The sequence below is a fragment of the Poromitra crassiceps genome (genome assembly GCF_964638095.1).
Source record: "Poromitra crassiceps genome assembly, chromosome: 10".
In the NCBI taxonomy this organism is placed as follows: Eukaryota; Metazoa; Chordata; class Actinopteri; order Beryciformes; family Melamphaidae; genus Poromitra; species Poromitra crassiceps.
The window spans coordinates 43,260,828-43,287,168 of record NC_139631.1 but is presented as its reverse complement, the minus strand read 5'-3'; the positions used below and the strand labels follow the sequence as shown (position 1 = coordinate 43,287,168).

Sequence of the window (26,341 nt, the reverse complement as noted above, 5' to 3'; positions counted from 1 at the left end):
TCCTGTGATGGAGGTCACATGACATCAGTCTTCACTTTTAGTGGTTATCAGCCAAAAAGATTGAAAATCACTGAGCCACCAGGACCCTCCATGAGCTGAGATACATCATGTGTATGTGCCAGTGAATCAATTACTTAATTGTCCTTTGAGTTGAAAATAACCTCATTTTACCAGTAGGCAACAAGGATGGCGATATCTGATCGAAAGAAGCTGCTAGCAGCTTTAGATGATTTGGCCGATGAGGAAGTTAGAAAGTTTCAGTGGTTCCTGCAGCAGGCTGACTTTCTGGGAGGCTTCCAAGCTATCCCAAAGAGACGACTGGAGAATGCAGACAGGCTGGACACAGTGGATTTGATGGTCCAGACCTACGGCGAATACACTCTGGAGGTGGCCAAGAGGGTTTTAAGGGAGATCAAGAGGAATGATCTGGTGGAGTCTTTGTCAAACAGCAGCTCAGGACCTAAAGGTAAGTCATGGGGAGATAAAAATGCAACCGGGTCGGGTATTGATAGATTGTATGGTTTATAATGGAGTCCATAAAGCCATGTGATCAAAGCCAGTCACATAAAACAAAACAATATTCATTACCAAAGCATGTGTATTGTCTGACAGGTTTCCCCTAAAGTAGTTTACATGAACATAAACACCAGGAAGTGAGCAGTGCAGCTAGCTGCTTCAAGCCCCCCTCCAGTGTATTTTGTCATTTTAAGATATTTTATATACTGTGTTTTTCCTGCTCTGCTGGTTAGCCACAGTGTTCCCCAGTATTCTGTTGACAAATAACCTCATTTTGGGCTCAAAGTCCTAAAACCAAGGTCTTACTAAAAACAGCTGAGACATTATATTGTCTAACGAGTGACGTGTCATAGACAAATACAATATTTACAGTAAATCCCATCTGCCGTTAGCTAGGTGTTAGCCGTTAGCTGCTACGTTTGGTAACTAAGTGTTCACCAGGCTCAAAATGCCGGATTGTCATTTTTAACCATTTGGAGTTATGCTCTTTCTATAAAGTCCATCAGCTTTGAGATCTGTTGGCCGGTTTGATATCTGTTAGCCCACTTCTTTTTACTTTCGTCAAAGATTTGATGTTTGAGATCAGTAGTGAGATTAAAAATGATTGGAGGGGGATTCTGAGTGAAATACAGGATATCATTAATGGGACTAGTGGATTGCTCTGATATGAGATCAGACATGACAGCAATGCTCACGTTTGAGGGATGAAGTGTCGGTGTTGAACTGCATAAATATCTGAGCAGTAGTAGTACATTCAGATTCAGCTTCAGACAACTTTATTTATCCCAGAAGGGCAATTCAGTTTCACAGCCTACCCAACACCTTAAAAAGCTCACAGCGAGCTACAAACTTCAGACATGACAGGACGTAACGTCACTCATGACATAACATAAACAAACAAATCATGTCACAGATAACAGATCAGTTTCATATAAACATGAACAAGAAATAAAAAGTATACATATATTTCTATATGTAAAGACATGAGAACATAACATATATCTTATAAGAAATAAAATATATCTATATATGTATGAACAAGCCTAACCTGTTCGTCACAGACAGGATACGTACAGCCTGTTGTGTGCTCATATAAGTGAAGGCATTAATTTAAAATGACTACTGTCTGTGTTTAACAGCCTGACAGCTGAAGGGAAGAAAGACTTGGAGTACCGGTTAGTTCTCCTAGAGGGCGCATAGTAGCGCCGGCCTGAGGGCATCAGAGCAAATTCACTGGACAAAATGTGGCTAGATTGTCTTATGATCTTTTTTGGCTTCTGTACCACACGTTTCTCCCAGATGGAGCACAGGTTATTCTGCTGGACTCCAATAATCCTGGAGCAGACCTTGACTATAGCGTTTAGGCTATTCCTGTCCTTCACAGACAACACGTTGAACCAGCAAATAAATGAAAAAGTTAAAAGACTTTCAATAAAAGATTGGTAAAAATTACAAAGAATGGTGTCACAGACATTAAAGGAACTGAGCTTTCGGATTAAGTGGATTCTTTGCTGACCACGCTTGACAATAGACTCTGTGTTCGCCTCGAACTTGAGTTGAGAGTCGAACACTGTTCCTAGATATTTGTATGTCTCCACGATTTCAACATCCACACCATGTATGATGCTAGCTTTTGGTTTGTCACAGTTTGTACACATCCAGTTTGTGTTGTACAGTAGCTTCTTCACACATTGAAACCCTTCATATTGTAATTCTTCAAAAATAGTTAGAATCAGATTATAGCCTGATATTAACTCAGTCATTTTTCACTCCCTTTGTCCTCAGAGAGGCACTTTGTGGATGAACACAGGAAAGAGCTGATCCAGAGAGTGCGCATGGTCACACCAATCTTGGATGAGCTCCTGGACGAGGGCGCTATCTACCAAGAAAGCTACGATACCGTCAGGTCTAAACCTACCACTCAGGAGAAGATGAGGGAACTCTATGCGTCACTGAATACCAGGAGACAAAAAGATGTCTTCTATGAGATCCTTGAGAAACAGGAGCCATTTCTTTTGAAAGAACTGGAAGGGGATCTAGGTGGTGGAGTGCAGAAGATACCACACACCAGTTCAGGGACCAGAGGTAAGTCATGGGAAGATAAAGTGTAAGTGTGTGTGTGTGTGTGTGTGTGTGTGTGTGTGTGTGTGTGTGTGTGTGTGTGTGTGTGTGTGTGTGTGTGTGTGTGTGTGTGTGTGTGTGTGTGTGTGTGTGTGTGTGTGCAAAGTAGCCAATAAAACCAATGGGAAATGCAGACAGGAATAACGATGCACACATTAGCGTAATACGAATATTGTAACTGTATACTGGAACGCATGACATGTATTGGTCTACAGAAGAAGAGCGTTTGTGTCACTTGTTCATGTGAGACACTCAGATGAAGATGAGGGTTTGGCAGTAACATTACTCAGTAATGTGTTATTTTGAGAGGAGGACAGAGACCTCTTCATCACACATTGATCCATTACTCAGTAATGTGTTACTGTAATTGTATTACCTTCCCCAGTAACTAGTAATGTAATGGATTACAATTTCCAAAAGTAATTATATTACAGTTACTACTGTAATATGTACTCTACTCTATGCAGTAACTATTAAAGTTACTGCATTACTTTCTCCAGCGCTGCACAGGACTATAACAAGGTGTGGGGATATGTGTGGCTATGTGAGACTACTGCGTTGCCAGAATGTGATTAGTTGTTTTGTCCTGTAGGCAAATAAACAGTCTGCAGTTTAGCTGATTGTTGACTCCTGTAAGTTTAATTACTGTTCCAATAAAGTGGATTCAGTGTTAAAAGGAGCTGGCTAAATGTCACTTTACGGAAGGGGGTCATAGTAAAAGTAAAAGTAACGTAACTAATTACTTTTGATGAAGTAAAGTAATTGTATTACTTTTTAAAGGAGGAATAAGTAATAAGTAACTTATGACACTTCCTGAGTAACTTGTCCAACACTGCAGATGAAGACTGAACATGATGAATATCCGTTCGTTCACTATTTATGTAAAGAGTTGTGTCTCTCTTTGTCCCCCCTCTCTCTCTCTCTGTCTCTGCCCTCTCTCACTCTCTTCCTCTCTGTGTCTCTGCCTTATCTCTCTCTCTCTTTCTCTCTCTCTCTCTGTGTCTCTGCCCCCTCTCTCTCTCTCTCTGTGTCTCTGCCCTCTCTCTCTCTCTCTCTCTCTCTCTCTCTCTGCCCCCCCCTCTCTCTCTCTCTGTGTCTCTGCCCTCTCTCTCTCTCTCTCTCTCTGTGTCTCTGCCCCCTCTCCCTCTCTCTCTCTCTCTGTCTATGCCCTCTCTCTCTCTCTCTCTCTCTCTGTGTCTCTGCCCTCTCTCTCTCTCTCTCTCTGTGTGTCTGCCCCCTCTCCCTCTCTCTCTCTCTCTCTCTGTGTCTCTGCTCCCACTCTCTCTCTCTCTTTCTCTCTCTCTCTGTGTGTCTCTCCCCCCTCTCTCTCTGTGTCTCTGCCCCCTCTCTCTCTCTCCCTTCCTCTCTCTCTCTCTCTCTCTCTCTCTGTGTCTCTGCCGCCTCTCTCTCTCTCTCTCTATGTGTCTCTGCCCTCTCTCTCTCTCTGTCTCTGCCCCCCCCCCTCTCTCTCTCTCTGTCTCTGCCCCCCCCCCCTCTCTCTCTGTGTCTCTGCCCCCCTCTCTCTCTCTCTCTCTCTGCGTCTCTGCCCCCCCTCTCTCTCCCTTCCTCTCTGTGTCTCTGCCCCCCCCCCTCTCTCTCTCTCTGTCTCTGCCCCCCCCCCTCTCTCTCTCTCTCTCTGTGTCTCTGCCCCCCTCTCTCTCTCTCTCTCTCTCTGCGTCTCTGCCCCCCCTCTCTCTCCCTTCCTCTCTGCGTCTCTGCCCCCCCTCTCTCTCCCTTCCTCTCTGTGTCTCTGCCCCCCTCTCTCTCTCTCTCTCTCTCTCTGTGTCTCTGCCCTCTCTCTCTCTCTCCCTCTCTCTCTGTGTCTCTGCCCCCCCCCCTCTCTCTCTCTCTCTCTCTCTGTGTCTTTGTCCTCTCTCTGTGTCTCTGCCCTCTCTCTCTCTCTCTGTGTGTCTCTGCCCCCCCTCTCTCTCTCTCTCTCTGTGTGTCTCTGCCCCCCCTCTCTCTCTTCCTCTCTGTGTCTCTGCCCCCCCTCTCTCTCTTCCTCTCTGTGTCTCTGCCCCTCTCTCTCCCTCTCTCTCTCTGTGTCTCTGCCCTCTCTCTCTCCCTTCCTCTCTGTGTCTATGCCCCTCTCTCTCTCTCTCTCTGTGTGTGTCTCTGTCCCCCCCTCTCTCTCTTCCTCTCTGTGTCTCTGCCCTCTCTCTCTCTCTCTCTCTCTCTCTCTCTGTGTCTCTGCCCTCTCTCTCTCCCTTCCTCTCTGTGTCTCTGCCCCTCTCTCTCTCTCTCTATCTGTCCCCCTCTCTCTCTGTGTCTCTGCCCCCCTCTCTCTCTCTCTTTCTCTGTGTGTGTCTCTGCCCTCTCTCTCTCTCTCTGTCTCTGCTCTCTCTCTCTCTCTCTCTCTCTCTCTCTCTCTCTGTGTGTCTCTGCCCTCTCTCTCTCTCTCTCTCTCTCTCTCTGTGTCTCTGCCCTCTCTCTCTCTCCCTTCCTATCTGTGTCTCTGCTCCCTCTCTCTCTGTGTGTCTCTGCCCCCCCCTCTCTCTTCCTCTCTGTGTCTCTCTCTCTCTCTCTCTGTGTGTCTCTGCTCTCTCTCTCTCTCTCTCTGTGTCTCTGCCCCCCCTCTCTCTCTGTGTCTATGCCCTCCTCTCTCTCTCTCTCTCCCTCTCTCTCTGTGTGTATCTGCCCTCTCTCTCTGTGTGTCTCTGCCCCCCTCTCTCTCTTGTCCTCTGTGTCCATGCTCCCCCCCTCTCTCTCTCTGTGTATCTGCCCCCCTCTCTATCTTCCTCTCTGTGTCTCTGTCCTCTCTCTCTCTTCCTCTCTGTGTCTCTGCCCCCTCTCTCTCTCTCTGTCTCTCTCTGTCTGTGTGTGTGTGTGTGTGTGTGTGTGTGTGTGTGTGTGTGTGTGTGTGTGTGTGTGTGTGTGTGTGTGTGTCTCTGCCCCCCTCTCTCTCTCTCTTCCTCTGTGTCTCTGCCCCCTCTCTCTCTCTGTCTCTGTGTGTGTGTGTGTGTGTGTGTGTGTCTGCCCCCCCTCTCTCTCTCTTCCTCTCTGTGTCTCTGCCCTCTCTCTCTCTTCCTGTGTCTCTGCCCTCCCTCTGTGTGTGTGTGTGTCTTCGCCCGAACTCTCTCTGTCTCTCCCTTTCCCCTCTCTGTCTCTCTCTCTCTGTGTGTGTCTCTCCTCTCTCCCTCTCTCTCTCTCTCTCTCTCTCTCCCTCTCTCTCTCTCTCTCTCTCTCTCTCTCTCTCTCTCTCTCTCTCTCTCTCTGTCTCTCTCTCAGTGAAAGCCAGTGATGTCGGGGAGACTTCAGGGAACAGAGGATCTTCCTCCGCTCAGATTCATGTATTTTGTACTTTTTTTCCTTCTTCTTTTTACCACAAAACAATGTGCAACAAGTCAAATAAAGAGACTATTTACTGACAGCAAGAAGAACATGTGATGTTCAGAGCAGGTGGATCATTCCAGTTACTGACATCACGGTGCTGAAAGTGTTACAGCCAGGAAATAAAAATACACATATTATGAACGAGTTCAAAGAAAGAAAAGCAACAATGTTAATGAGAGAAAGAGAATCATCCTGCTCTAAGTTTGTAGAACAAATTCATATGTAGCCATGTGTTTGTACCAAAGAGTTCTCAATGATCAGACAATAGAACAATAAGTAACAGTATCAATTACCTTTTGGGATCTGGCTGACAAAGTCATTTTACAAGACTTCCATGTCTATACTAATTACTAGGCTACTTAATACTAATGAGATGTGGTAAATAAATAAATAAACCATAAATAATCAATCAATCAATCAATCAATCTCATCATAATTGTCCCTTGAGTTGAAAATATCCTTTGAAATTACCAGGAAGGACCGTGTCAAAAACTGACTGATAAAGAAATGCTTCTCTACACACTGGATGATTTGGGAGATGAGGAGTTCAAGAGTTTCAAGTGGCACCTGGTGCAGCCTGACGTCCTGGAAGGTTACCCAGTCATCAATAGGAGCCGACTGCAGAATGCAGACAGACAGGACACAGTGGACCTGATGGTCCACACCTACAGCCAACTCTTTCTGGAGGTGACCAAGAGGGCTTTGATGCGCATCCACAGAAATGATCTAGTGCAGAAGTTGCCAAACAGCAAACCTAAAGGTAAGTCCTGGGGAGATAATAAATAAATAAAATGTAAAAATTAGGAACGGCACAAATGTCTAATAAATTCATACATTTTTAACACATTATTTGGATCGTCAAATTGACAAAAATTGGATGTTCAACAAAGTGTCACTTGTCTACTTAGTATATTTTTACAGACTATACACTAACCCTATCTCATCTCCAGCATTAACCCTATAACCCAAGCCTCTATAGAGACTTCACAGTTATGAGTTTAATTTGAAACTCAGTAGACTCAGTGACACATTATTATTGTCACTTGATAGAACCTTGAGTATCAACATGGAACAATCCAAATACTGAGACCAAAACACTTCATACATGTGCCAGCAATTGTATATAGAATGTGTGCTGTAACACTTCAGATTCACATTCAGAAACTGTATTTTTCTGCTGGGAACTTCAGTGTGAAGGTATAAATTAACATCAAGACGTAAATACAGTAAACAGCCATAAAAGTCACAAAACAGTCACAACAACGTCAGAAAAATAGTCTTAAATTTGACACTAAGTCGTCACACTAGCCTGTTATTCACTGGTTGTTGGAAGGCACAAAGCTAGACACAGCTGGTTCAGTCTTAGTACAGTCCCTGTACCTGTGCTGTGTGTGTGTGTGTGTGTGTGTGTGTGTGTGTGTGTGTGTGTGTGTGTGTGTGTGTGTGTGTGTGTGTGTGTGTGTGTGTGTGTGTGTGTGTGTGTGTGTGTGTGTGTGTGTGTGTGTGTTAGCTTGCTTGCCAACACGACTATAGCCAATGGATTTACCACCCAGAAGCTAATAACGTTACCATCTTGTGTGGATAATGTAACAGTAGCAAATATGCCTAACATTACTACCGTTATGCTTATGGGACATCAGATTTAGAGGGATATCTCAATTTCAATTAACATTATGATTACTGTTGTGATGTAATTATTCAGTCTTCACCCCCATGCCAGCTGCTCTCCCTGCACTGTCGGCCTCCTCGTGCTAAAAATCTAAGTGTGCAGTTAAGGAATGAATAGTCTCTCCCCAGACTCAAATATTACGTTGAATCGCTGCGCTCCGCATACTACATAAGTGAGTCTGTTCCAGTTAACAGCCACTGCTGGTTTTGAAGGCGGGTTGAAATTGAATGAGTGACAGGTCGTAGCACCGATGAGAGAGCGGTTCGAAAAATGGGCTGCGCCTCCCGTGTTGTCTGATCGCAAAGTCGTTACTGATTGGAGAGGACTGAAGCCATCACTGGCATATGACTGGCCAAGTGAACGTTCCCTCCCATAACCAGCCCTCTGAGGGAAAGTGTCCCAGACCCAGAGAGAGATCTGCAGCATGCAGTAACGTAGTGTATCAGACCCAGAGAGAGATTTGCAGCATGCAGTAACGTAGTGTATCAGACCCAGAGAGAGATTTGCAGCATGCAGTAACGTAGTGTATCAGACCCAGAGAGAGATTTGCAGCATGCAGTAATGTAGTGTATCAGACCCAGAGAGAGATTTGCAGCATGCAGTAATATAGTGTATCAGACCCAGAGAGATCTGCAGCATGCAGTAACGTAGTGTATCAGACCCAGAGAGAGCTCTGCAGCATGCAGTAACATAGTGTATCAGACCCAGAGAGATCTGCAGCATGCAGTAACATAGTGTATCAGACCCAGAGAGATCTCTGCAGCATGCAGTAATGTAGTGTATCAGACCCAGAGAGAGATTTGCAGCATGCAGTAACGTAGTGTATCAGACCCAGAGAGAGCTCTGCAGCATGCAGTAATGTAGTGTATCAGACCCAGAGAGAGATTTGCAGCATGCAGTAACGTAGTGTATCAGACCCAGAGAGAGATTTGCAGCATGCAGTAATGTAGTGTATCAGACCCAGAGAGAGATTTGCAGCATGCAGTAATGTAGTGTATCAGCCCCAGAGAGATCTGCAGCATGCAGTAACGTAGTGTATCAGACCCAGAGAGAGCTCTGCAGCATGCAGTAATGTAGTGTATCAGACCCAGAGAGAGATTTGCAGCATGCAGTAATATAGTGTATCAGACCCAGAGAGAGCTCTGCAGCATGCAGTAACGTAGTGTATCAGCGTAAGAACTCTCATGGGTCTGGCGTTGAGACTAAGGAATGAATGACCCACAGTCTCAAAAGATAGCTACATGTTACTGTAAATCCCCTTAGCTCATAGTAAGTATCAATTAGCTCACACACGCAAATACCTGATGATTTTAACCTAAACCCACAGCAGCAACGTGCCACGCTGTTCACCAGCAGCCTGTGTAACATTACTCCTGCCTGGACTGGCTATAATAACGCATTTTATTCTATACAAATAACGTATTTTAACGTATCAAAATGAGGTGGTTACCTACCGTTTGACCTGCCGCTTCAGTTGAAAGAGCGTCACGGCATTTCAGCTGACAGAAAAATCTTTTCAAACTTTTCAACTTGCGTTCTTCCTGGGATAGTGACGCTATGACCGTGGTTGCCTTTCATTAGGTTGGTTAGATTTAGGCAGGGGGACTGATGATTGGTTAAAGCTAGGGTACGAATATCTGGGTCAGCCAATCAGAGGCAGAATAGGGCGGGCTCACCCTGTGACAGACTCGAACTACGGCAAGCCGCAAGCAGCAAGTTATGGGAATATTATAAGTGAGAGGTAAAAACATTTATGAGCGTGTGAAATAGCAAGTGTGGCGTGTGCGCCAGTGAAGAGGTTAAATTGCGTGACTCGCACTCTCAATGGGTGAGACTTGGCAGCTCTGGGACATTGTTTGACTGCAGTAACAGATCGAGTCCGTGTTCATTTGGTCACGTCCAGCTCATATCCGCCCCAGGCATAGACTGTATCATAGGGGGAGCAGGCTGTTAGCTCCTGGCTCATGCTAACATTAGTATCCACTTCCGCACAGCCACAGCGAGACAAAACACAACCAAATACGCCACAATAGCATCCGCTAATTCGTCCAGTCTTGAGGCTGATCTGACTGAAAAAGTTGTCCTGCACAAAGGAAGACAGTTGTCACTTCTTCATGTGAGGGACTCACATGACTCACTTAAATTGAATCTCTTGTAAATGCTCTCTCTCCCTCCCTCTCCCCACTCTTTTTGTCTGTTTATCTATGTCTCTCTCTTTCTCTCTCTCCTCCCTCTCAGTCTCAGTGGATGTCAGTGATGTCGGGGAGAACAGAGTAACTTCCTCCAGTCTGCCACAATCTACTGCTCATCCTCAGCTTCCTGACAGCAGTCAGTCTGAAGGTAAAGCTATTCTCTGCGATTAATTTGCACGTAAATAATATTTTTTGAACCTATATCCAGTCAATGCAACTCCGCATACCAACGGCCAAGTTTTGCTGAGTGATATTGCGGCTTTTATTTTTCGGGACCAAGGTCATTTTTTTCAGCAATTCGCTTCCGACATGTACACATCTGTTGCTGTTATTGACAGGTGGGTCAAAATTCACCTCGCAATTTCATGCTGTTTCTTCTCATCTTTTTTTATATCAAATGTTTTTTTATTTAGACATCATGCAGCATTTAAAATAAAATACAATACACAAGTCCAAAGACAGGTACAAAGACAAAATACAACACAACACAATACAGTACAAAACACTACGATACAATAGAATACAACCACACCCTCCCATCCCACCCCAGGACCTACAACAGCAGTGAATGATACTCAACACAAGGCTCTAATCTAGAGCCACATGCGGCTCATTTTGGGGTTGTTGTGGCTCTTTTAAGTCCTACTTAAATTGAATAAATAAATAAAAAATAAAGGGAGGAAAGGGACTTTCTTGGATTGGCTGTTGCAAAGCTTCTTCTTTTTTGTGGCTCCTGAGTAGGTCAAGGTTGAGTAACACTGTACTTCAGGATCATGATGGAAAAAGCTACAGGATCATTTGTAAGAGAGAAAAAGACAAAAGGAAAGAAAGAAAGAAAAATGGGGCGAGGAGACACCAGAGCCTTCAACTTTTCAGCAGCCAAGTGCCACTGAATCAGGTTGTCTTCCTTAAACCCATTGATGCGAGCAGTTGACTGTTCCATATTTTCTTCACATCACTCTTGATGTGTAACGGCCTTTAGATGCTGTCATTAGTCCATCAGGACAAATGCAGTCACTCAGAAAGCACACAAGGACTCACATGTGATAATCATCCAATTTAATCTATAGCAAATAAAAGTGTAGTTTACTTAAACTTTCAAAAATTAAAATCCCACTAGTTGTTCTCTGGCACATCAGTGACCCCGACAAGACAGAGCTAAGTTAAAATTAAATTAAATCCATTGAGAATTGAAGATTGCAGAGTTTGAAATGAAGGATGGCCTGAAGCTGCAGGAAATCATTTGTGCCTCATGAAAGCACACCCCATGCACCTGCTGAGTCTAACTGATTGGACTTATTTTATTTAGAAATAATATGTATAAAGTAGCCCACTTTCCTTTTCAATTAAGAAATATATACATCTACATGCCTTGATTATGTTCTTTATAGCCTGCTATCAATTGGTTTTACTCTCAATAAACACAGTCACATTGACCGGCACCCATTTTTTCTAACGGAAACCCTGCCTCAAGCAAACAGGATTTCCTGGTCATGTCATGTGATCAATTATTTGTCTCTCGGAGTAAAAGAGCCCACATTCTCAACTAAACAGTGAAACATGGATTTTTTTAAATATTAGCAGTGAACCCCCAACTGCTGCAGTGGAGTTGCTCAATAGAAGACTGTGGTTGTTCTGTGCAGCTCCCAGCTGTTCATGTGTAAATTTGTGATTGTGAAGCTGGAGTGTGTCAAAGAGCATGTGTCTTGTAATGAAATATATGAATACTAGAATATCACTCACAGTCTACTCTTCTTGATATCACAACCTGTCTGTTCCAGTAAGGCGGCGTTCACACTCAACGGGCTTTTGCAGCTGCCAGCGCCTTTCTGCAATTCGCTCTCTATGTAAGGATGCGCTAAGCGCGCTCCTCTTTCAAGGACCGACCTAGTGTTTAAACGCTGGTGGCGTCTAGTTTTTTTGGGGCGGAGCGTTCTGGGCGTTTTAAACTGAACAAAGTTGAACATTTGGAGGAAGAGCACGCTGCTCGTCTTGTCACTCATCCTACCTCTTCTCCTCCCAGAGGGATCCTCAACCTCCGCTGCTGCCAGCATTGGCAATAATCTGGCTTTCATGTTCACAGTCAACAACATCAAACAGATGAAACCTGCTGGCTACTGTCCGTGTGATCGTTGTGTCCTGAACTGTACTGCACGCGCCTGCAGGGGAAAACAAAACGAAGCACACACAAAACAACGCTCCGTGCGCTGTGTTTTGTGCACAATGGAAGTGCTCTCAACATGATTTCCATAGCGTTCTTACTGAAAAAAGCGCGTTGGGTGTGAATGCCGCCTAAGGCTGGATGTAACTAGGAAGCCTCCCTCTCCTCAACATTACATTCATTTTTTGATATTTTAAAGGAAACATTGTATTGATGTTTACAGTGAAAACATGCTTGTTATTCTCAGAGCACCAAACTTTAGCGAAAACAAACAAAAGAAAAAAGCACGTTACTTTGTTCTACACAGATCTGCTGGTGAAAACAGACAATCCACAACTCATCACATCGTACCAAGGCAAGCACCAATCTAACCTCCAGGATTGGGTTATCTGTGTACAAGAAGGATCGGCAAAGAAAAAGGATAAGAAACATCTCGATGATATCTACACATTGCTCTACATCATATACGGAGGTGGTGGTGGTGGTGGTGTACAAATCAACAAGCAGCATGAGGTCTGGCAGCTTGAGATAGCATCAATAAGCCCAGCCAACACAGAGCAATCAATCGACCCCAACGACATCTTCAAACACCCTTCTGGAAAATACACACCCATAAGATTGGTGCTGACCATTGGGGTTGCAGGAATCGGCAAAACGTTCCTTGTGCACAAGTTCATCCTGGACTGGTGTAAAAGAAGAGCCAATGAAGATATTCATCTCATATTCCCCTTCACCTTCCGCCAGCTGAATTCACTGAAGGGAAAAATGTTTAGTTTGGCAAAACTAATTCATGAATGTATCACTGAAACCAGCAACATCCCAGAGGAAGCTCTTAATTACATCTTCACAGAACTACAGATGTCAGGGAACACCAGCTATGACAGGAGTAACTTCAAACTCTTGTTTGTGTTGGACGGCCTGGATGAGAGCCGCCTTCGACTCGACTTCACTGCCAAAGAAAAGGGCTCTATTGATGTGACAAAGCCAACCAGCGTAGAAGTACTGCTGACAAACCTCATCAAGGGCAGGCTGCTTCCTCCTGTTCGCCTCTGGATGACCACACGACCTGGAGCAGCCCATCAGATCCTTTTAGACTCTGCTGACATAATCACAGAGGTGAGAGGCTTCATTGACGAACAAAAAAAGACGTACTTCAAGAAGCAATTCAGTGATGAGGAACAGGCCGAGACAATCATGTCCCACATCAAGAAGTCACGAAGCCTCGACATCATGTGCCACATCCCAGTCTTCTGCTGGATCGTTGCTCAAGTTCTGGGGGATCTGTTAAAAACCAGTGAGACAGACCTGCCCAAGTCCCAGACTGCGATGTACACAAGATTCCTGATGTTTCTGATCAATCAGACAAAGGAAAGGAGTAGCGAGGACAGAAGGTGCATTGAGTCACTTGCAAAACTGGCTTTTGACCAGCTGGAGAAAGGCCACCTGATCTTCTATGAGGATGACCTAAAAATGAGTGGCATTAACTTCACTGAAGCCTTACAGTCAGGAATGTTTACAGAGATCTTTGAAGTGAAGGATGTGCAAAAAGACGTCAAGGTCTTCAGCTTTGTCCATCTGAGCATTCAGGAGTTTCTGGCTGCACTTCATGTCATCCTGTCACTCATCAATAGCAACAAGAATGTGATGGCTGAACCACAACCACAACAGGAAACATACTCACCTGCAACACAGGTCCACAAGAGTGCTATTGACAAGGCCTTACAGAGTCCAACTGGACACCTGGACTTGTTCCTTCGCTTCCTCCTGGGTCTTTCACTGCAGACCAACCAGAGTCTCCTAAAGGACCTGCTGACAAATACAAGCGGTAGCTCAGAGACCAATCAGGAAACAGTCCAGTACATCAAAGAAAAGATCAGGGATAATAAATCTGTAGAGAGAACCACCAATCTGTTCCACTGCCTGAATGAGCTGAATTACCCATCTGTAGTTGAGGAGGTCCAACAATACCTGTCATCAGGAGGTATCTCCACAGAGAGACTCTCCCCTGCTCAGTGGTCGGCTCTGGTCTTCATCCTACAGTCATCAGAAGAAGAGCTCGATGTGTTTGACCTGAACAAATACTCTGCATCAGAGGAGGCCCTTCTGAGTCTACTGCCAGTGATCTCATATAAAGCCTCCAGGAAAGCTCTGTAGGTGACAACATAACTGGATATTAAAGGATAATTCTGTTTTTTTACACCCTGGACCTTATTTCTAAGTTCGGTTAGATATTATTTGCTGTTTTGAACTGTGACCTGAAAACAAGGAAACAGGGCATGTGAAATGCCTGTATTTATGTCCTGTCTATAGATTTCTTTCCGACACACAGCGGCTCATATGCTTATTATATTATAGAGGCAATGAGAATATGAGCAATCTATTTACCTCCATGCCACTGGCAGCCTGCTCTGTTTGCTCTCCGTCACATAGATAGCAGCTCCCACCGTCTCCACCACTGCTGCTTGTAATCCATATATGACGTTATTCCATACAGGTGGCCATCGAATTCAAATGAATCGTCTATATTCTCGAAAACAAATAAATATCAGTAGTTATTTTTCTTCTTCTTCTTCTTCTTCTTCTTCTGTTCCACTGTAAAAACCCAGCAGAAGAAGAAGCCGCAAATAATATCAAACCGAACTTGTCAGGGTGACTTAAAAATCATATTTAAAGCTTCATATTTAAAGCTAGAAATAAAGTCCAGGGTGTAAAAAGACAGAATTCTCCTGTAACTCTTTTTTAAATGTGATGTTAGTAGAAAATCTAAACATTTTAAAGTTGTTCATCACTAATTATTTTTCAGGCTGAGCGGCTGTCAGCTGTCAGACAGAAGCTGTGACGCTCTGTCCTCAGTTCTCAGCTCCCCATCCTCTAGTCTGAAAGAACTGGACCTGAGTAACAACAAGCTTTGGGATTTAGGAGTGAAGATCTGTGCTGGACTGAAGAGTCCGCATTGTAGACTGGAGACTCTCAGGTAAGATCCATTCATAGTTTTACTCAATTGACCTCCTGGAATACACCCCTTTCCCGCTCCCTGCGCTCTTCCTCAGCTGGCCTCCTCACCATCCCCCCTTCGTGCCTCAGTACCATGGGTGCCAGAGCCTTCAGCTGCACTGCACCCAGACTTGGGAATTCCTTGCCCCCACACATCCAACAGTCTGACTCCATAACCTCATTCAAATACCACCTCAAAGCCCACCGGCCCCTATTCTCCCACAGGCCTTCGGCGCTAAAACGGGCCTTGAACGCAAAAAAACGTGCCTTGCGCCTGCCTCGGGAAGATATCAATATGGCTTTACGCTGCCAAATGCGCTTTAGGCCGAATGGGCGTGGCGCAGTCCCAGAATGGGCCAGAATGGGCGTGTCGGCCTTAAATCTCGGCGTAATGATATCTTCCCACCTGGCGTAAATTTAGCGCTTTGCGCTTTTGAAAACCAGGCCTATTCAGTCCGCCAGTTGCAAGGAGCGCTCTTCTGCCTCTCCTTTGTCACCCTTCTCTGTCTCTCTCTGAAACCAGGCCTATTCAGTGCACCAGTGCTCTTCTGCCTCTTCTCTGTCACCCTTCTCTCTCTCTCTCTGACTCCCTCGCTTAGACAGACACAACACACTTCCCATAGGAAAAATAAGTTGTAAGTTGCCTGGCATGTCCCAGCATGCATTGTGCTTCTCCATTTCGCTACTAAATAGCAACCAAATGAGCCGAAATAGATATAAAAGGTCGATCTAAATTAATGTGTAATGGTAACACAACCTGCAATTGTAGAATATTTCAATATTGGACCAAATAAAACATCGAAATGAATACACCACCCTATGTGAAACATATATGTCCTCCTGGGCCTATATATATCCCTTGTGGATTTAACGTGATTTAGATAAGTGACAGCGGAACGCGCTGCGGAGCGCTTCTACTGTCATGTGCTATACTGTGATGTCCGCTCCAATAACTTGGCCCTACTTCACATTTAGTTTTACAATAAAAACACATTTATGCAATGACTTTACATAATGTAGGGTATATTTATGTGCATCATTCTACCTGCAGCAGGGGAGAGAAAACGATATCTTTCTGGACAAACTTTCACCAATATAAAATTAATCTCATCATATAGGGATAGGCTATATTTTTCTAGCTGATGCATTTAGAACATTTTTTTCACTTTGATCTTGCTATAGTGTAGCGTATTTACATGCTTGCAGTATTTAAACTGCAGTTAGATTGGTTTGAGAAGCATAATAATATGGAATAATAGCCTATATATGGAGACAGACAGAGGGATGAAGGAAGGGGGGGGGGGCAGAGGCTTGGCTTTGTCTGGTTTTACCGGATTTCTCCTGGAATTGGAGCTTAAAAGGCAAGCGTACTGCACTTCTCCAATGAGCGGACTGTGCATAATTTTACGCTTAAAAGGCGTGGTTATAATGGTTGAGGCTGCGTGTAGCGCCGATACCAAGATAGCGAGTGCGCTGGTCCACACCCACTAACTGCGCTAGGCCTTAAACGCAGTTTCTATGCCGATTGCAACGATAGGGCCCCACCTGTTCAAACTGGCATACTCACTTTAATCATATACATCACTCAATCCATGTTGTCTTTTTACACGTCTTTTTCTTTTATCTATACTCCTCTTATTAAAAAAATGCTGGTCTATGCTATGCTTGTTTTTTTTACCTGTATGATCTTTTAGAATGTTATGTCTCTTTTATACACTGTACTGCGACATTGGGTGTTTTGAAAGGCGTCTCCAAATAAAATGTATTATTATTATTATTATTAATAATAATATTAACTGATTTGACACATTTCGCCAAACTAAGGCCTGCTCTCAAAACTCAGGACAGGATATGTAAATGGAGACTATGGTCCCTATCGTTGCATCGGCGCTGTTTCTAGGCCGAGCGCCTGGCGCAGCGCAAATCAGTGGCCGTGGACCAGCGCACTTGATATCGTCATGCTGGCGCTACACGCAGCCTAAAGCATTACAACCACGCCTTTTAAGCGTAAAATTATGCACCGTCATGCTCATTGGATAACTGCAATAAACGAATCGCACGCTTGCCTTTTTAGCTCCAATTCCAGTGATCCCGCAAAACCAGACAAAAGCCAAACGCTCTGCCCCCCCCCCTCCCTTCATCCAGTCTGTCTGTCTGCATTATAGGCTATTATTCCATATTATTATGCTTCTCAAACCAATCTAACTGCAGTTTCAATACTGCAAGCATGTAAATATGCTACACTATAGCAAGATCAAAGTGAAAATAATGTTCTAAATGCATCAGCTAGAAAAATATAGCCTATTAGATTGGTGAAAGTTTGTCCAGAAAGATATCATTTTCTCTCGCCTGCTGCAGGAAGGATGATGCACATAAATATAGCCTACATTATGTAAAGTCATTGCATAAATGTGTTTTTATTGTAGAACTAAATGTGGAGTAGGGCCAAGTTATTGGAGCAGACATCACAGTATAGCAGATGACAGTAGAAGCTTCCGCAGCGCGTTCCGCTGTCACTTATCTAAATCACGTTAAAACGACAAGAGATATATATAGGCCCAGGAGGACATATATGTTTCACATAGGGTGGTGTATTCATTTCGATGTTTCATTTGGTCCAATATTGAAATGTGTACAATTGCAGGTTGTGTTACCATTACACATTAATTTAGATCTACCTTTTATATCTATTTCGCCTCATTTGGTTGCTATTTAGTAGCGAAATGGAGAAGCACAATGCATGCTGGGACAGGCCAGACAATTTACAACTTATTTTTCCTATATGGGAAGTGTGTTGTGCCTGTCTAAGCAAGGGAGTCAGAGAGAGAGAGAGAAGGGTGACAGAGAAGAGGCAGAAGAGCACTGGCGCACTGAATAGGCCTGGTTTCAGAGAGAGACAGAGAAGGGTGACAGGGGAGAGGCAGAAGTGCACTGGCGCACTGAATAGTCCTGGTTTTCAAAGGCGCAAAGCGCTAAATTTACGGCAGGTGCGAAGATATCAGTACGCCGAGATTTAAGGCCGACACGCCCACTTTGGCCCATTCTGGGACTGCGCCACGCCCATTCGGCCTAAAGCGCATTTGGCAGCGTAAAGCCATATTGATATCGTCCCAAAACAGGCGCAAGGCACGTTTTTTGCGTTTAAGGCCCGTTTTAGCGCCGAAGGCTTGTGGGAGAATAGGGCCCTATGTAGGTTTAGCAGCACTCTCCCCCTCCCATCCTGATGTGACCTTCAGCGGGAGAAAAATCTGGAAAAGTCATATTTCTCTCTGTACATTTATTTTAGCTATTAGCCTTTATGCATGGTTTGTCCTTAGGGCTTCTGTAGCACAAAAGTGTTGCTGTAGGGTTCCAAAATGTGGTTTCTGTCTCGCTCTAATAATAATAATAATCATAATCATAATAATCATAATCATAATCTGCTTTTAGATCAGGGTATTAAATCAACATTAGTAGCAGTATTTTTTTTTAAAGAAAAATCACTGACACAACATTCACTTTAAAATATCAGAGAATAATATTTTCACATGTTTTCTTAACCTTCAGGCTGAGTGGCTGTCAGCTGTCAGAGAGCAGCTGTAAAGCTCTGGCCTCAGTTCTCAGCTCCAAGTCTTCTAGCCTGACAGAGCTCCACCTGAGTAACAACAGCCTACATGATGGAGTGAACCTACTCTTTGCTAAACGTGGGAATCCACGCTGTAAACTGAAAACTCTCAGGTAAAATGCATTCACAGTTTTTCTCAATTGACTTGACACCTTTCTCCAAACTAAGGTCCCTGCTCGCAAAACTCTCTCAGGTCAGTGTTCCTGAATCTGCAAATAGAGACTATGCAGGTTTTACACCAAGACTCCAGAATCATTTTACATTGGCATTCTCAATTTTACTGAAAATAAAGTTCTGGATTTTAGAAAATGTGTTTTGTCCTGATCCACATTCATATACAGCCATGATGAACCTGAGAGAAGATCATCTATGCTTTGATCACGTGCCATTTATATTACTGTACCTTTCTCTTCCAGTCTCAGTTAAAGGATAAGTTCACCCAAAAAATAAAATTCAGTGATTATCCACTCACTAATATGCATTTTGTTTGTCCACAAAACATGTGGTCGCATATCTTGTGGATTTCGGCGCAGCAGTGGCACTGGGCAATTAGCGCTGGGCGTCTGTACTATTCTCCGGAGTGCACATCTGCCTGCTTGCGGGGGCGCAAAGGGCTGGGTTTATTTGTATAATTATTCAAAGGCTTGGTCAGGGCATGAGATCTACACAACCAATCAGATAGGCCAATCTACCAATAATACTTTTAAAAACATTTAGAAAGTCTCAGTCTCACTCAGAATTACGTTCTACACAACACACAATTTCCTACTCAGCTGTTTGCATGACATGAAGTGGATCCACTAATATTCCCGTTTACATACAGAATGAAGGCTAATTATAAAGAAGAAAATAATATTATAGGCTATTAATTATCAATGTTGGGGGTAACTCATTACAAAAGTAACATTGTACATGTAATATATTAGTTTTAGCAGTAACTCAGTACAATAGGATTTCAGTAATATACCAGTTAAGATTAAAACCGGACGGACAAACCCTGTTTTTATTTGGCACACACATTCACGGCAGCCAGTCCACACACGCATTATGCTTTGGAGGCGCCGTCAAATTTGTCTTCCGCGATTGACCCATCCTGGCTCGTCCTCCTACATGGTCAGGCCAGGAGAAGGTGGACAGCTTCAAGGAAGCGTCCGGGGACCAACTTCTTCCAACCGCCGCTGGTCAGATGATGATCTTCTGCATGTTTTTAGTGGGGGTTTATATATGGAGGAACGCAAAGGCAGCACGGGGAGAACATGCAAACTCCACACAGAAAGGTCCTTTTGACGAGATAGCCCACATGGGCAGTAGGCACTGAGGACATGGGGGGGAACACAAATTCAAAGTAATAAGTAATGAGATAATCTAAACAGCCAGTAATATTGTAAATTTGACATAAACCCAGTGGGAATCAAACCAACATCTCTGGCATTGTTAGTGCTGCGCTCAGTTCACTGAACTACAGCAGTGCAGCACCATGCAAAGAAATGGCCTGCATTTACAGTATATTGCACTTTTAGCCAAAGAGCTTTACAATTACCAATTCACACAGACATTCATACACCCATGGTGGCAAGCTGCCATGCAGGGTGCTGGCACAGCCATCGGGAGCAATTTGGGGTTCAGTATCTTTCCCAAGGACACGTCAATATGCAGATCGAACCACCAACCTCTTTTGTCCAAAGCGAGATTAGTGGATGACCCACTCTACCTCCTCAGTTACAGCCGCCAAAGAACACTGTGAACTTTGCTTTTAGATAAGAGAACAATCAACATTATTAGCAGTAATCATTTGAAAGAAAAATCACAGATAACATTGATTTTAAAATAATAAGACAATAATATTTTCATAACTTTTCATGTCCTTCAGGCTGAGTGTCTGTCAGCTTTCAGAGAGAAGCTGTGAAGCTCTGGCCTCAGTTCTCAGCTCCCAGTCTTCTAGTCTGAGAGAGCTGGACCTGAGTAACAACGACCTCCGAGATCCCGGTGTGAAGCTGATCTCTGCTGGACTGAGGAGTCCACACTGTAGACTGCAAACTCTCAGGTCAGGATTCCTCAACCTTGTCAACACATGACCATTTAAATCCTGCTTTAAAGAGAGAAAATCCTAACCTGTGGAGGATTTTCTCTGCTCTTATGATTGTGGTAACAACCGTTCACTCTACTTTCTGTCCCTATGAACTGTTTTCTGCTTTCTATCAGGCTATTCCATTATTTACCTGCTTGATGATTCTGTTGTTGAGACCTAAAATACACAAAGAAAGTATGATTCTGCAGCAAACTGATCCATAACTGCAAATGAACAAATGAACGCACAAACCAGATCATTGGAGCAACCCTTGTGACCGGAGTGGCAGATGGTTATTAACACATTCACTGCCATTGACGAGATATCTCGTGTTACAAAATCCAACGGTTGACTGCCAATGACGAGATATCTCGTCTTAAAAAAAAAAAAAAAAATTGACGGTGGGACGTGGATCTCCTATAAAAATATTGGAGCCACCGAACGTGTACAACCCATTCCACCGACCCACTAAGTGGCGACAGTGCTCTCCAAACTAGAAAAAGCTGAGCCAAAACTGCAGGGGAACGCGCGAGGAAACCATTCTCTCATACTGTAAAATGGATTGGCGAAAACGCTTTCGTTTTCGCGCTGGTTGCTGGCGGTGGGGGATTGCAAATTTGCATAATAGATTATGGGTGCAACACACTTTAAAACACGCAGCATAAATAAGACCAGAATCGCAAAAGCTTCATCAAAGCTCTCAACCGAAACCCCAAGAAACGAGCGAGCCCATCCAGACTTGCCCAGCGGCCGCCAGCAGACACGAGGAGCAGCAGCAGCAGGCAGCAGCAACTCGCTTGTGACACGCCCGCTGCAGCCAAGAAGAACACACACGGAGGGAAGAGTTTGAAGGAGAGGGGTGTTTCCTGCTGTTATGGAGGAAATTACTGTTCAAAACTATTGTTTAGATGTCTGACGTCTTACTGATGCCAAAAATGAATGGGCAAAGTGACTGTTCTATCGAATTTCACAAAAAGCTATTTATCTCAGCTTAAATTTTCAGACGCTGAAACCATGCTGTATTCAAGTGCTAATGCCTACATAACTACTAACTCTACAAACTAACTCTTTTAGACAGAGAAAGCACACATTCTATTAGTTCTTTTGAGATATTTTGTGTTCACAAAATCTTAGCAGAAAAGAATCCTCGGGTCTTGAAAAATGAGCCAGAATCCTCAAAAAAACCCTCTGGCAGAAGCTACCTACAGTAAAAAAAAAAACGGCTGGCAGTGAATGTGTTAACATGAATCTTGTTTTAAACGGGAGCTTGTCTCTGTTTTCCACAAATGCTTCTTTTGAAAAACAGGAAAGATACAAACAATAAATAATAATAAACTATACGGCAATGGAAGAAAAAATAACTGTGTGTGTGTGTCTGTGTGTGTGTGTGTGTGTGTGTGTGTGTGTGTGTGTGTGTGTGTGTGTGTGTGTGTGTGTGTGTGTGTGTGTGTGTGTGTGTAGGCTGTCAGGCTGTCTGCTCACAGAGGAAGGCTGTGCTTCTCTGGCCTCAGCTCTGAGCTCCAAACACTCCCATCTGAGAGAGCTGGACCTGAGCTACAATCATCCAGGAGCCTCAGTAGTGACGCTGCGCTCTGCTGGACACTGGAGACTCAGGTATGGAGAGACAACATCTGCTAGATGAGGAATATTGATTAATTTCTAATGGCAGTTATGACTGATGCTGTGTTGAAACTCATTCATTAAATGTCCATGTTTCCATCAAAGTGAATCTGCTGGTCTGACTTTGTTTATTCCCCCAGTGTGAGTGTGGAACCTGGTGGAGTGGAGTGGTTGGAGCCAGGTCTGAGGAAATGTAAGTTTGTATTTAGTTTGATTCATGAAAACAAAGCATTCAAATAAAAATCAAGATAAAAACTCGATTCACACAACAGTATGTGACATCAACGTGATGACACCATGAGGCTTAATGAGGATATACTGTATATATTTCTCTTAATTTTTAATGAATTAATACTGGGGCAAAATTGCCAAAGAGGAGCGTTAACATGGCTTAATGAGCTAATATCATGGAAATCACATCAACAGCAACACTTCATTACAGCCCAAAATGAGTGTCTAGAATATATATCACATATCAACAGGACATACTGTGGTGAAAGTTAAAAATAAATCAGTAACATGGTCAAATTGCTATCACAAGATGTAAAATTAATGGAAATTGTTATGCCAAGCCACATCAGAAGTTGGTTGCCACTTCTTGTAATTTAAATCAATAAATTAATGAATATATAATTATTCACAAAGATTAAACTGTTCAATAATTAACAGTCAACTTGTTAATAAATCAACAAATAATGAATACAACAGTTGTATTAGATGAGAAGCTGCTGCTGTATTGAGTTTTGTTGTCTCCATCAGATGCCTGTGAACTCACACTGGACCCAAACACAGCACACAGACTGCTCCTCCTGTCTGAGGACAACAGAAAGGTGACAGAGGTGAAAGAGGAGCAATCATATCCTGATCACGCAGAGAGATTTGACTCCTGGGAACAGCTGCTTGGTAGAAATCTACCGACTGATCGCTGTTACTGGGAGGTCGAGTGGAAAGGAGATGTTTCTATAGGAGTGACCTATGGAATCAGCAGCAAAGGAGAGGGTGATGACTGCAGGCTTGGAGGGAATGAGAAGTCCTGGATTCTGATGTGTTCTAAGGCTAGTTACTCTGTCTTTCACAATAACAGAGAAACAGTCTTACTTCCCATCTCATCCCCTGTCTCTAACAGAGTAGCAGTGTATCTGGACAGGCCTGCTGGCTCTCTGTCTTTCTACACAGTTTCCTCTGAGACACTGATCCACATCCACACATTCCACTCCACATTCACCGAAACCGAACAACTCTACCCTGGGTTTGGGTTTTGGCCTGGGTCTGGCTCCTCAGTGTCTGTCTGATAGAGGAGGGATAGAAATTACTCCGTGAATAAACAAAACTGAGATTATGCTGCACTCTGTAGACGATCACACTCCTTGTGTTTTCGCTGTTGACAGCCAAAGACGTTATATGGGGCAAGAGAGAGAGAGAGACTTCCATCTTCATGTGAGAATATGAAGAATATATTTCCACCTAGATTTAGGAGTGGTTTAATTGACTCAGAGCCGTGTATATAGAAGAGTCGCGACAGCTCACTCCAATGGACCAGTTTTTTACTCAAGAGTTCCAGGAAGTAAGGTCCTGGATTAAGTAGCACTGTCGAGTTGCAGCAAAATGGACAGTTTGTATTGTACTTTGATTTTTTTTTTTTCTTTTAAGAATCAAATTGTACATTATCAGCTTTATTTTAGCATTCAAAAGAAGCGCGAGACCCCTTCCTGGCTGTTCATTGGCTAATGAGTCACGCATTTTGGTCCTCCGCTGACGCCACTCTCTCTAGTGGACACTAGTTTGACTGTAAAGAACACATGAACCAATCACTGTCAGCACAATGTGTTGTACGTCCAGGGAAACTGGACAGGGTTTGAACACCACTCAGGTTCTGTTTGCAACATGAAGATTTCATTTGGAAAATGAAGGGAATCAAATATGAAACAAAACAGAATCAAGCTGTTGTTTATGATGACTGGGTCAAATATTTTTCTTTTTGATCTTTGTTATATTTGGTGTTTTAGCGATCGCATGATTCCAAGCTTATTGTTTTAATATATATACTGTATATCATTTATACTGAGATGTGGTCATTAAAACTGTATGCAATCTGTATATAAATGGCATTGATATTTTGAACAAAATATGTTCTAATAGACATATTAGAGATTGTTTCTACAATGCTAGGAAAATAACGCCACATGGGAACTTTTTTCTGGAATTCTCATTTTACAGATATTAACTGGTGCAAAGCATGGCTTGTTCCTTGTTGCTTGTTACAACATGTACATTTCTAGATGTTGATAACAAATGTATGTATCTTTTGTAAGACTGACCAAGAAAGTGTAAATTTTGTTTTATGGTTACCTTTATTACTTTTCCTAAAGATTTTGAAAACTATATATTGTGCAGTACGGGACGTAATCACCAGATGCCCACGATACGATAGTATTGCGATATGCTAGTTTTGCGATATATTGAATATTACGATTATTACCTTTTTTCAACTGCAAATGATGTCCCCAAATTAAAACTTTGGCAACACCTGGTTTATATCAGATCAATTTTCCAGTCTGTTCATCTGACTTCAAACTATCTTTTTTTTTCCAGCAACATTGTCAAGTAGACAGACCAACAACTTTCATCAAGTCCTGTCATAGTTGCATGCACGGATGCACCTGACAAACTGAACTGTTTGTTACAGTCTACTTACAGTCCACCTTAACTGGATGTGTGTGTGGACTACTGTCTGTACTTAGGTATTTTTTGAACAATGCAACTTCACTTGTGCAAAACATCTTGTGCAACCCATTCAGCAACTGGGGAATGTGTAAATTACTGTTGCAACAAACTGTTAAAACAAAATAAAACAATAAGTAAAATATGCTACTGTTTGTTTACTTGTCTTGGAACTAAAGTTTATAGCAGCAAAATTGTCAACTAGACAGACTGACTGACAAACACTTTCATAAAATCCTGTCATTAGTTGCATGCAGCACCTGACAAACTTACAGTCCAACGTAAGACTTAACTGAATGCAACCATGTGACTACTGTAGTAGGCTAGGCTACTATTATTTTGAACAATGCAACATCACTTCTACAGAAAAATAGTCCATTCAGAAACTGGGGAATTAGTGAAAATAAAATAAAAGTGTACTCTTAAAGTAAATACAACGTGCTACTGTTTGTGTTTGCTGCTGGCCTTGGAACTAAAGTTTATAGGCTATTACTGTAGGCTATTAATAATTTTGAACAATGCAACTTCACTTTTACAAAAAAAGAAAATAGTAAGAATAAAATAAATTGTGCTCTTAAATAAAATAACATAAATAAATAACATGTGCTACTGTTTGCTGCTGGCCTTGGAAGTAAAATCTTTTCAAAAACATTTGGACAGTGACAGAATGTTAGCATTCTTGTTCAGAAATATGAGCTGATCAACATGCTCTGAGGTCAGAGTGCTCCTTTGTGCAGTGACAATGTCTCCATGCAGCTGTTGAGAAGACTGAAGATGCTAGTACGTGGGATACAAAGGTATCTTTTTGCCAGCTTGGTCAGGAAAGGAAAGCCTTGCTCATGGGATCTCCACCAGCCTAGTGGGTCTTCTGCGAGTGCCAGTGGTGCACCATGCTGGTATCTTCACCTCCTCCTCAGCTATGGCAGAGAACGATTTTGGTAGGGCTGCTCCATCTACTCCAGCATCACTATGACCAAGCAAGTCTGCTAGTGCTTTCCTACTCTTGACATGATGTCATCTTGGCAGGTGGGGGTCCAGGATCCTCCTCCTCAGTGTCACCAGGTTCCTCGTGATGTTCCTGGACCTCTGGCTCAGAGACTCCTGCCTAATTTCTTCCTGTATAGCACACCCACACAGACTGGGGGGGGGGGGGGGACAAACAGAGAGGGAGAGAATGTCTTTGAAGACCCATCATCAGTGTTGGGGTAACTCATTCCAAAAGTAACATATTACATGTAATATATTACTTTTAGCAGTAACTCAGTAATATAACTTATTACTTATAGGATTTCAGTAATATTATACCAGTTACTTTGTCAAGTAACTCAATTACAAATTTAGT

At 43.2% G+C, this 26,341-nt stretch overlaps 1 protein-coding gene across 1 annotated transcript; it reads left to right on the top strand.

Annotated features, from left to right (window-relative positions):
* Nucleotides 1-186: 186 nt before the first annotated feature.
* LOC310784457 (NACHT, LRR and PYD domains-containing protein 3-like) lies at nucleotides 187-25,100 on the top strand (the record flags this gene model as incomplete). The annotated part of the gene is made up of 12 exons (XM_083645449.1): nucleotides 187-466; nucleotides 2,302-2,601; nucleotides 5,866-5,927; nucleotides 6,445-6,730; nucleotides 9,878-9,979; nucleotides 12,300-14,142; nucleotides 14,796-14,966; nucleotides 18,533-18,703; nucleotides 20,461-20,634; nucleotides 22,120-22,272; nucleotides 22,419-22,471; nucleotides 23,038-25,100. 12 exons carry the CDS (start codon nucleotides 187-189, stop codon nucleotides 23,568-23,570), a joined length of 4,128 nt encoding a protein of 1,375 aa, XP_083501575.1. The 3' UTR covers nucleotides 23,571-25,100.
* Between the last annotated feature and the right edge of the window lie 1,241 nt (nucleotides 25,101-26,341).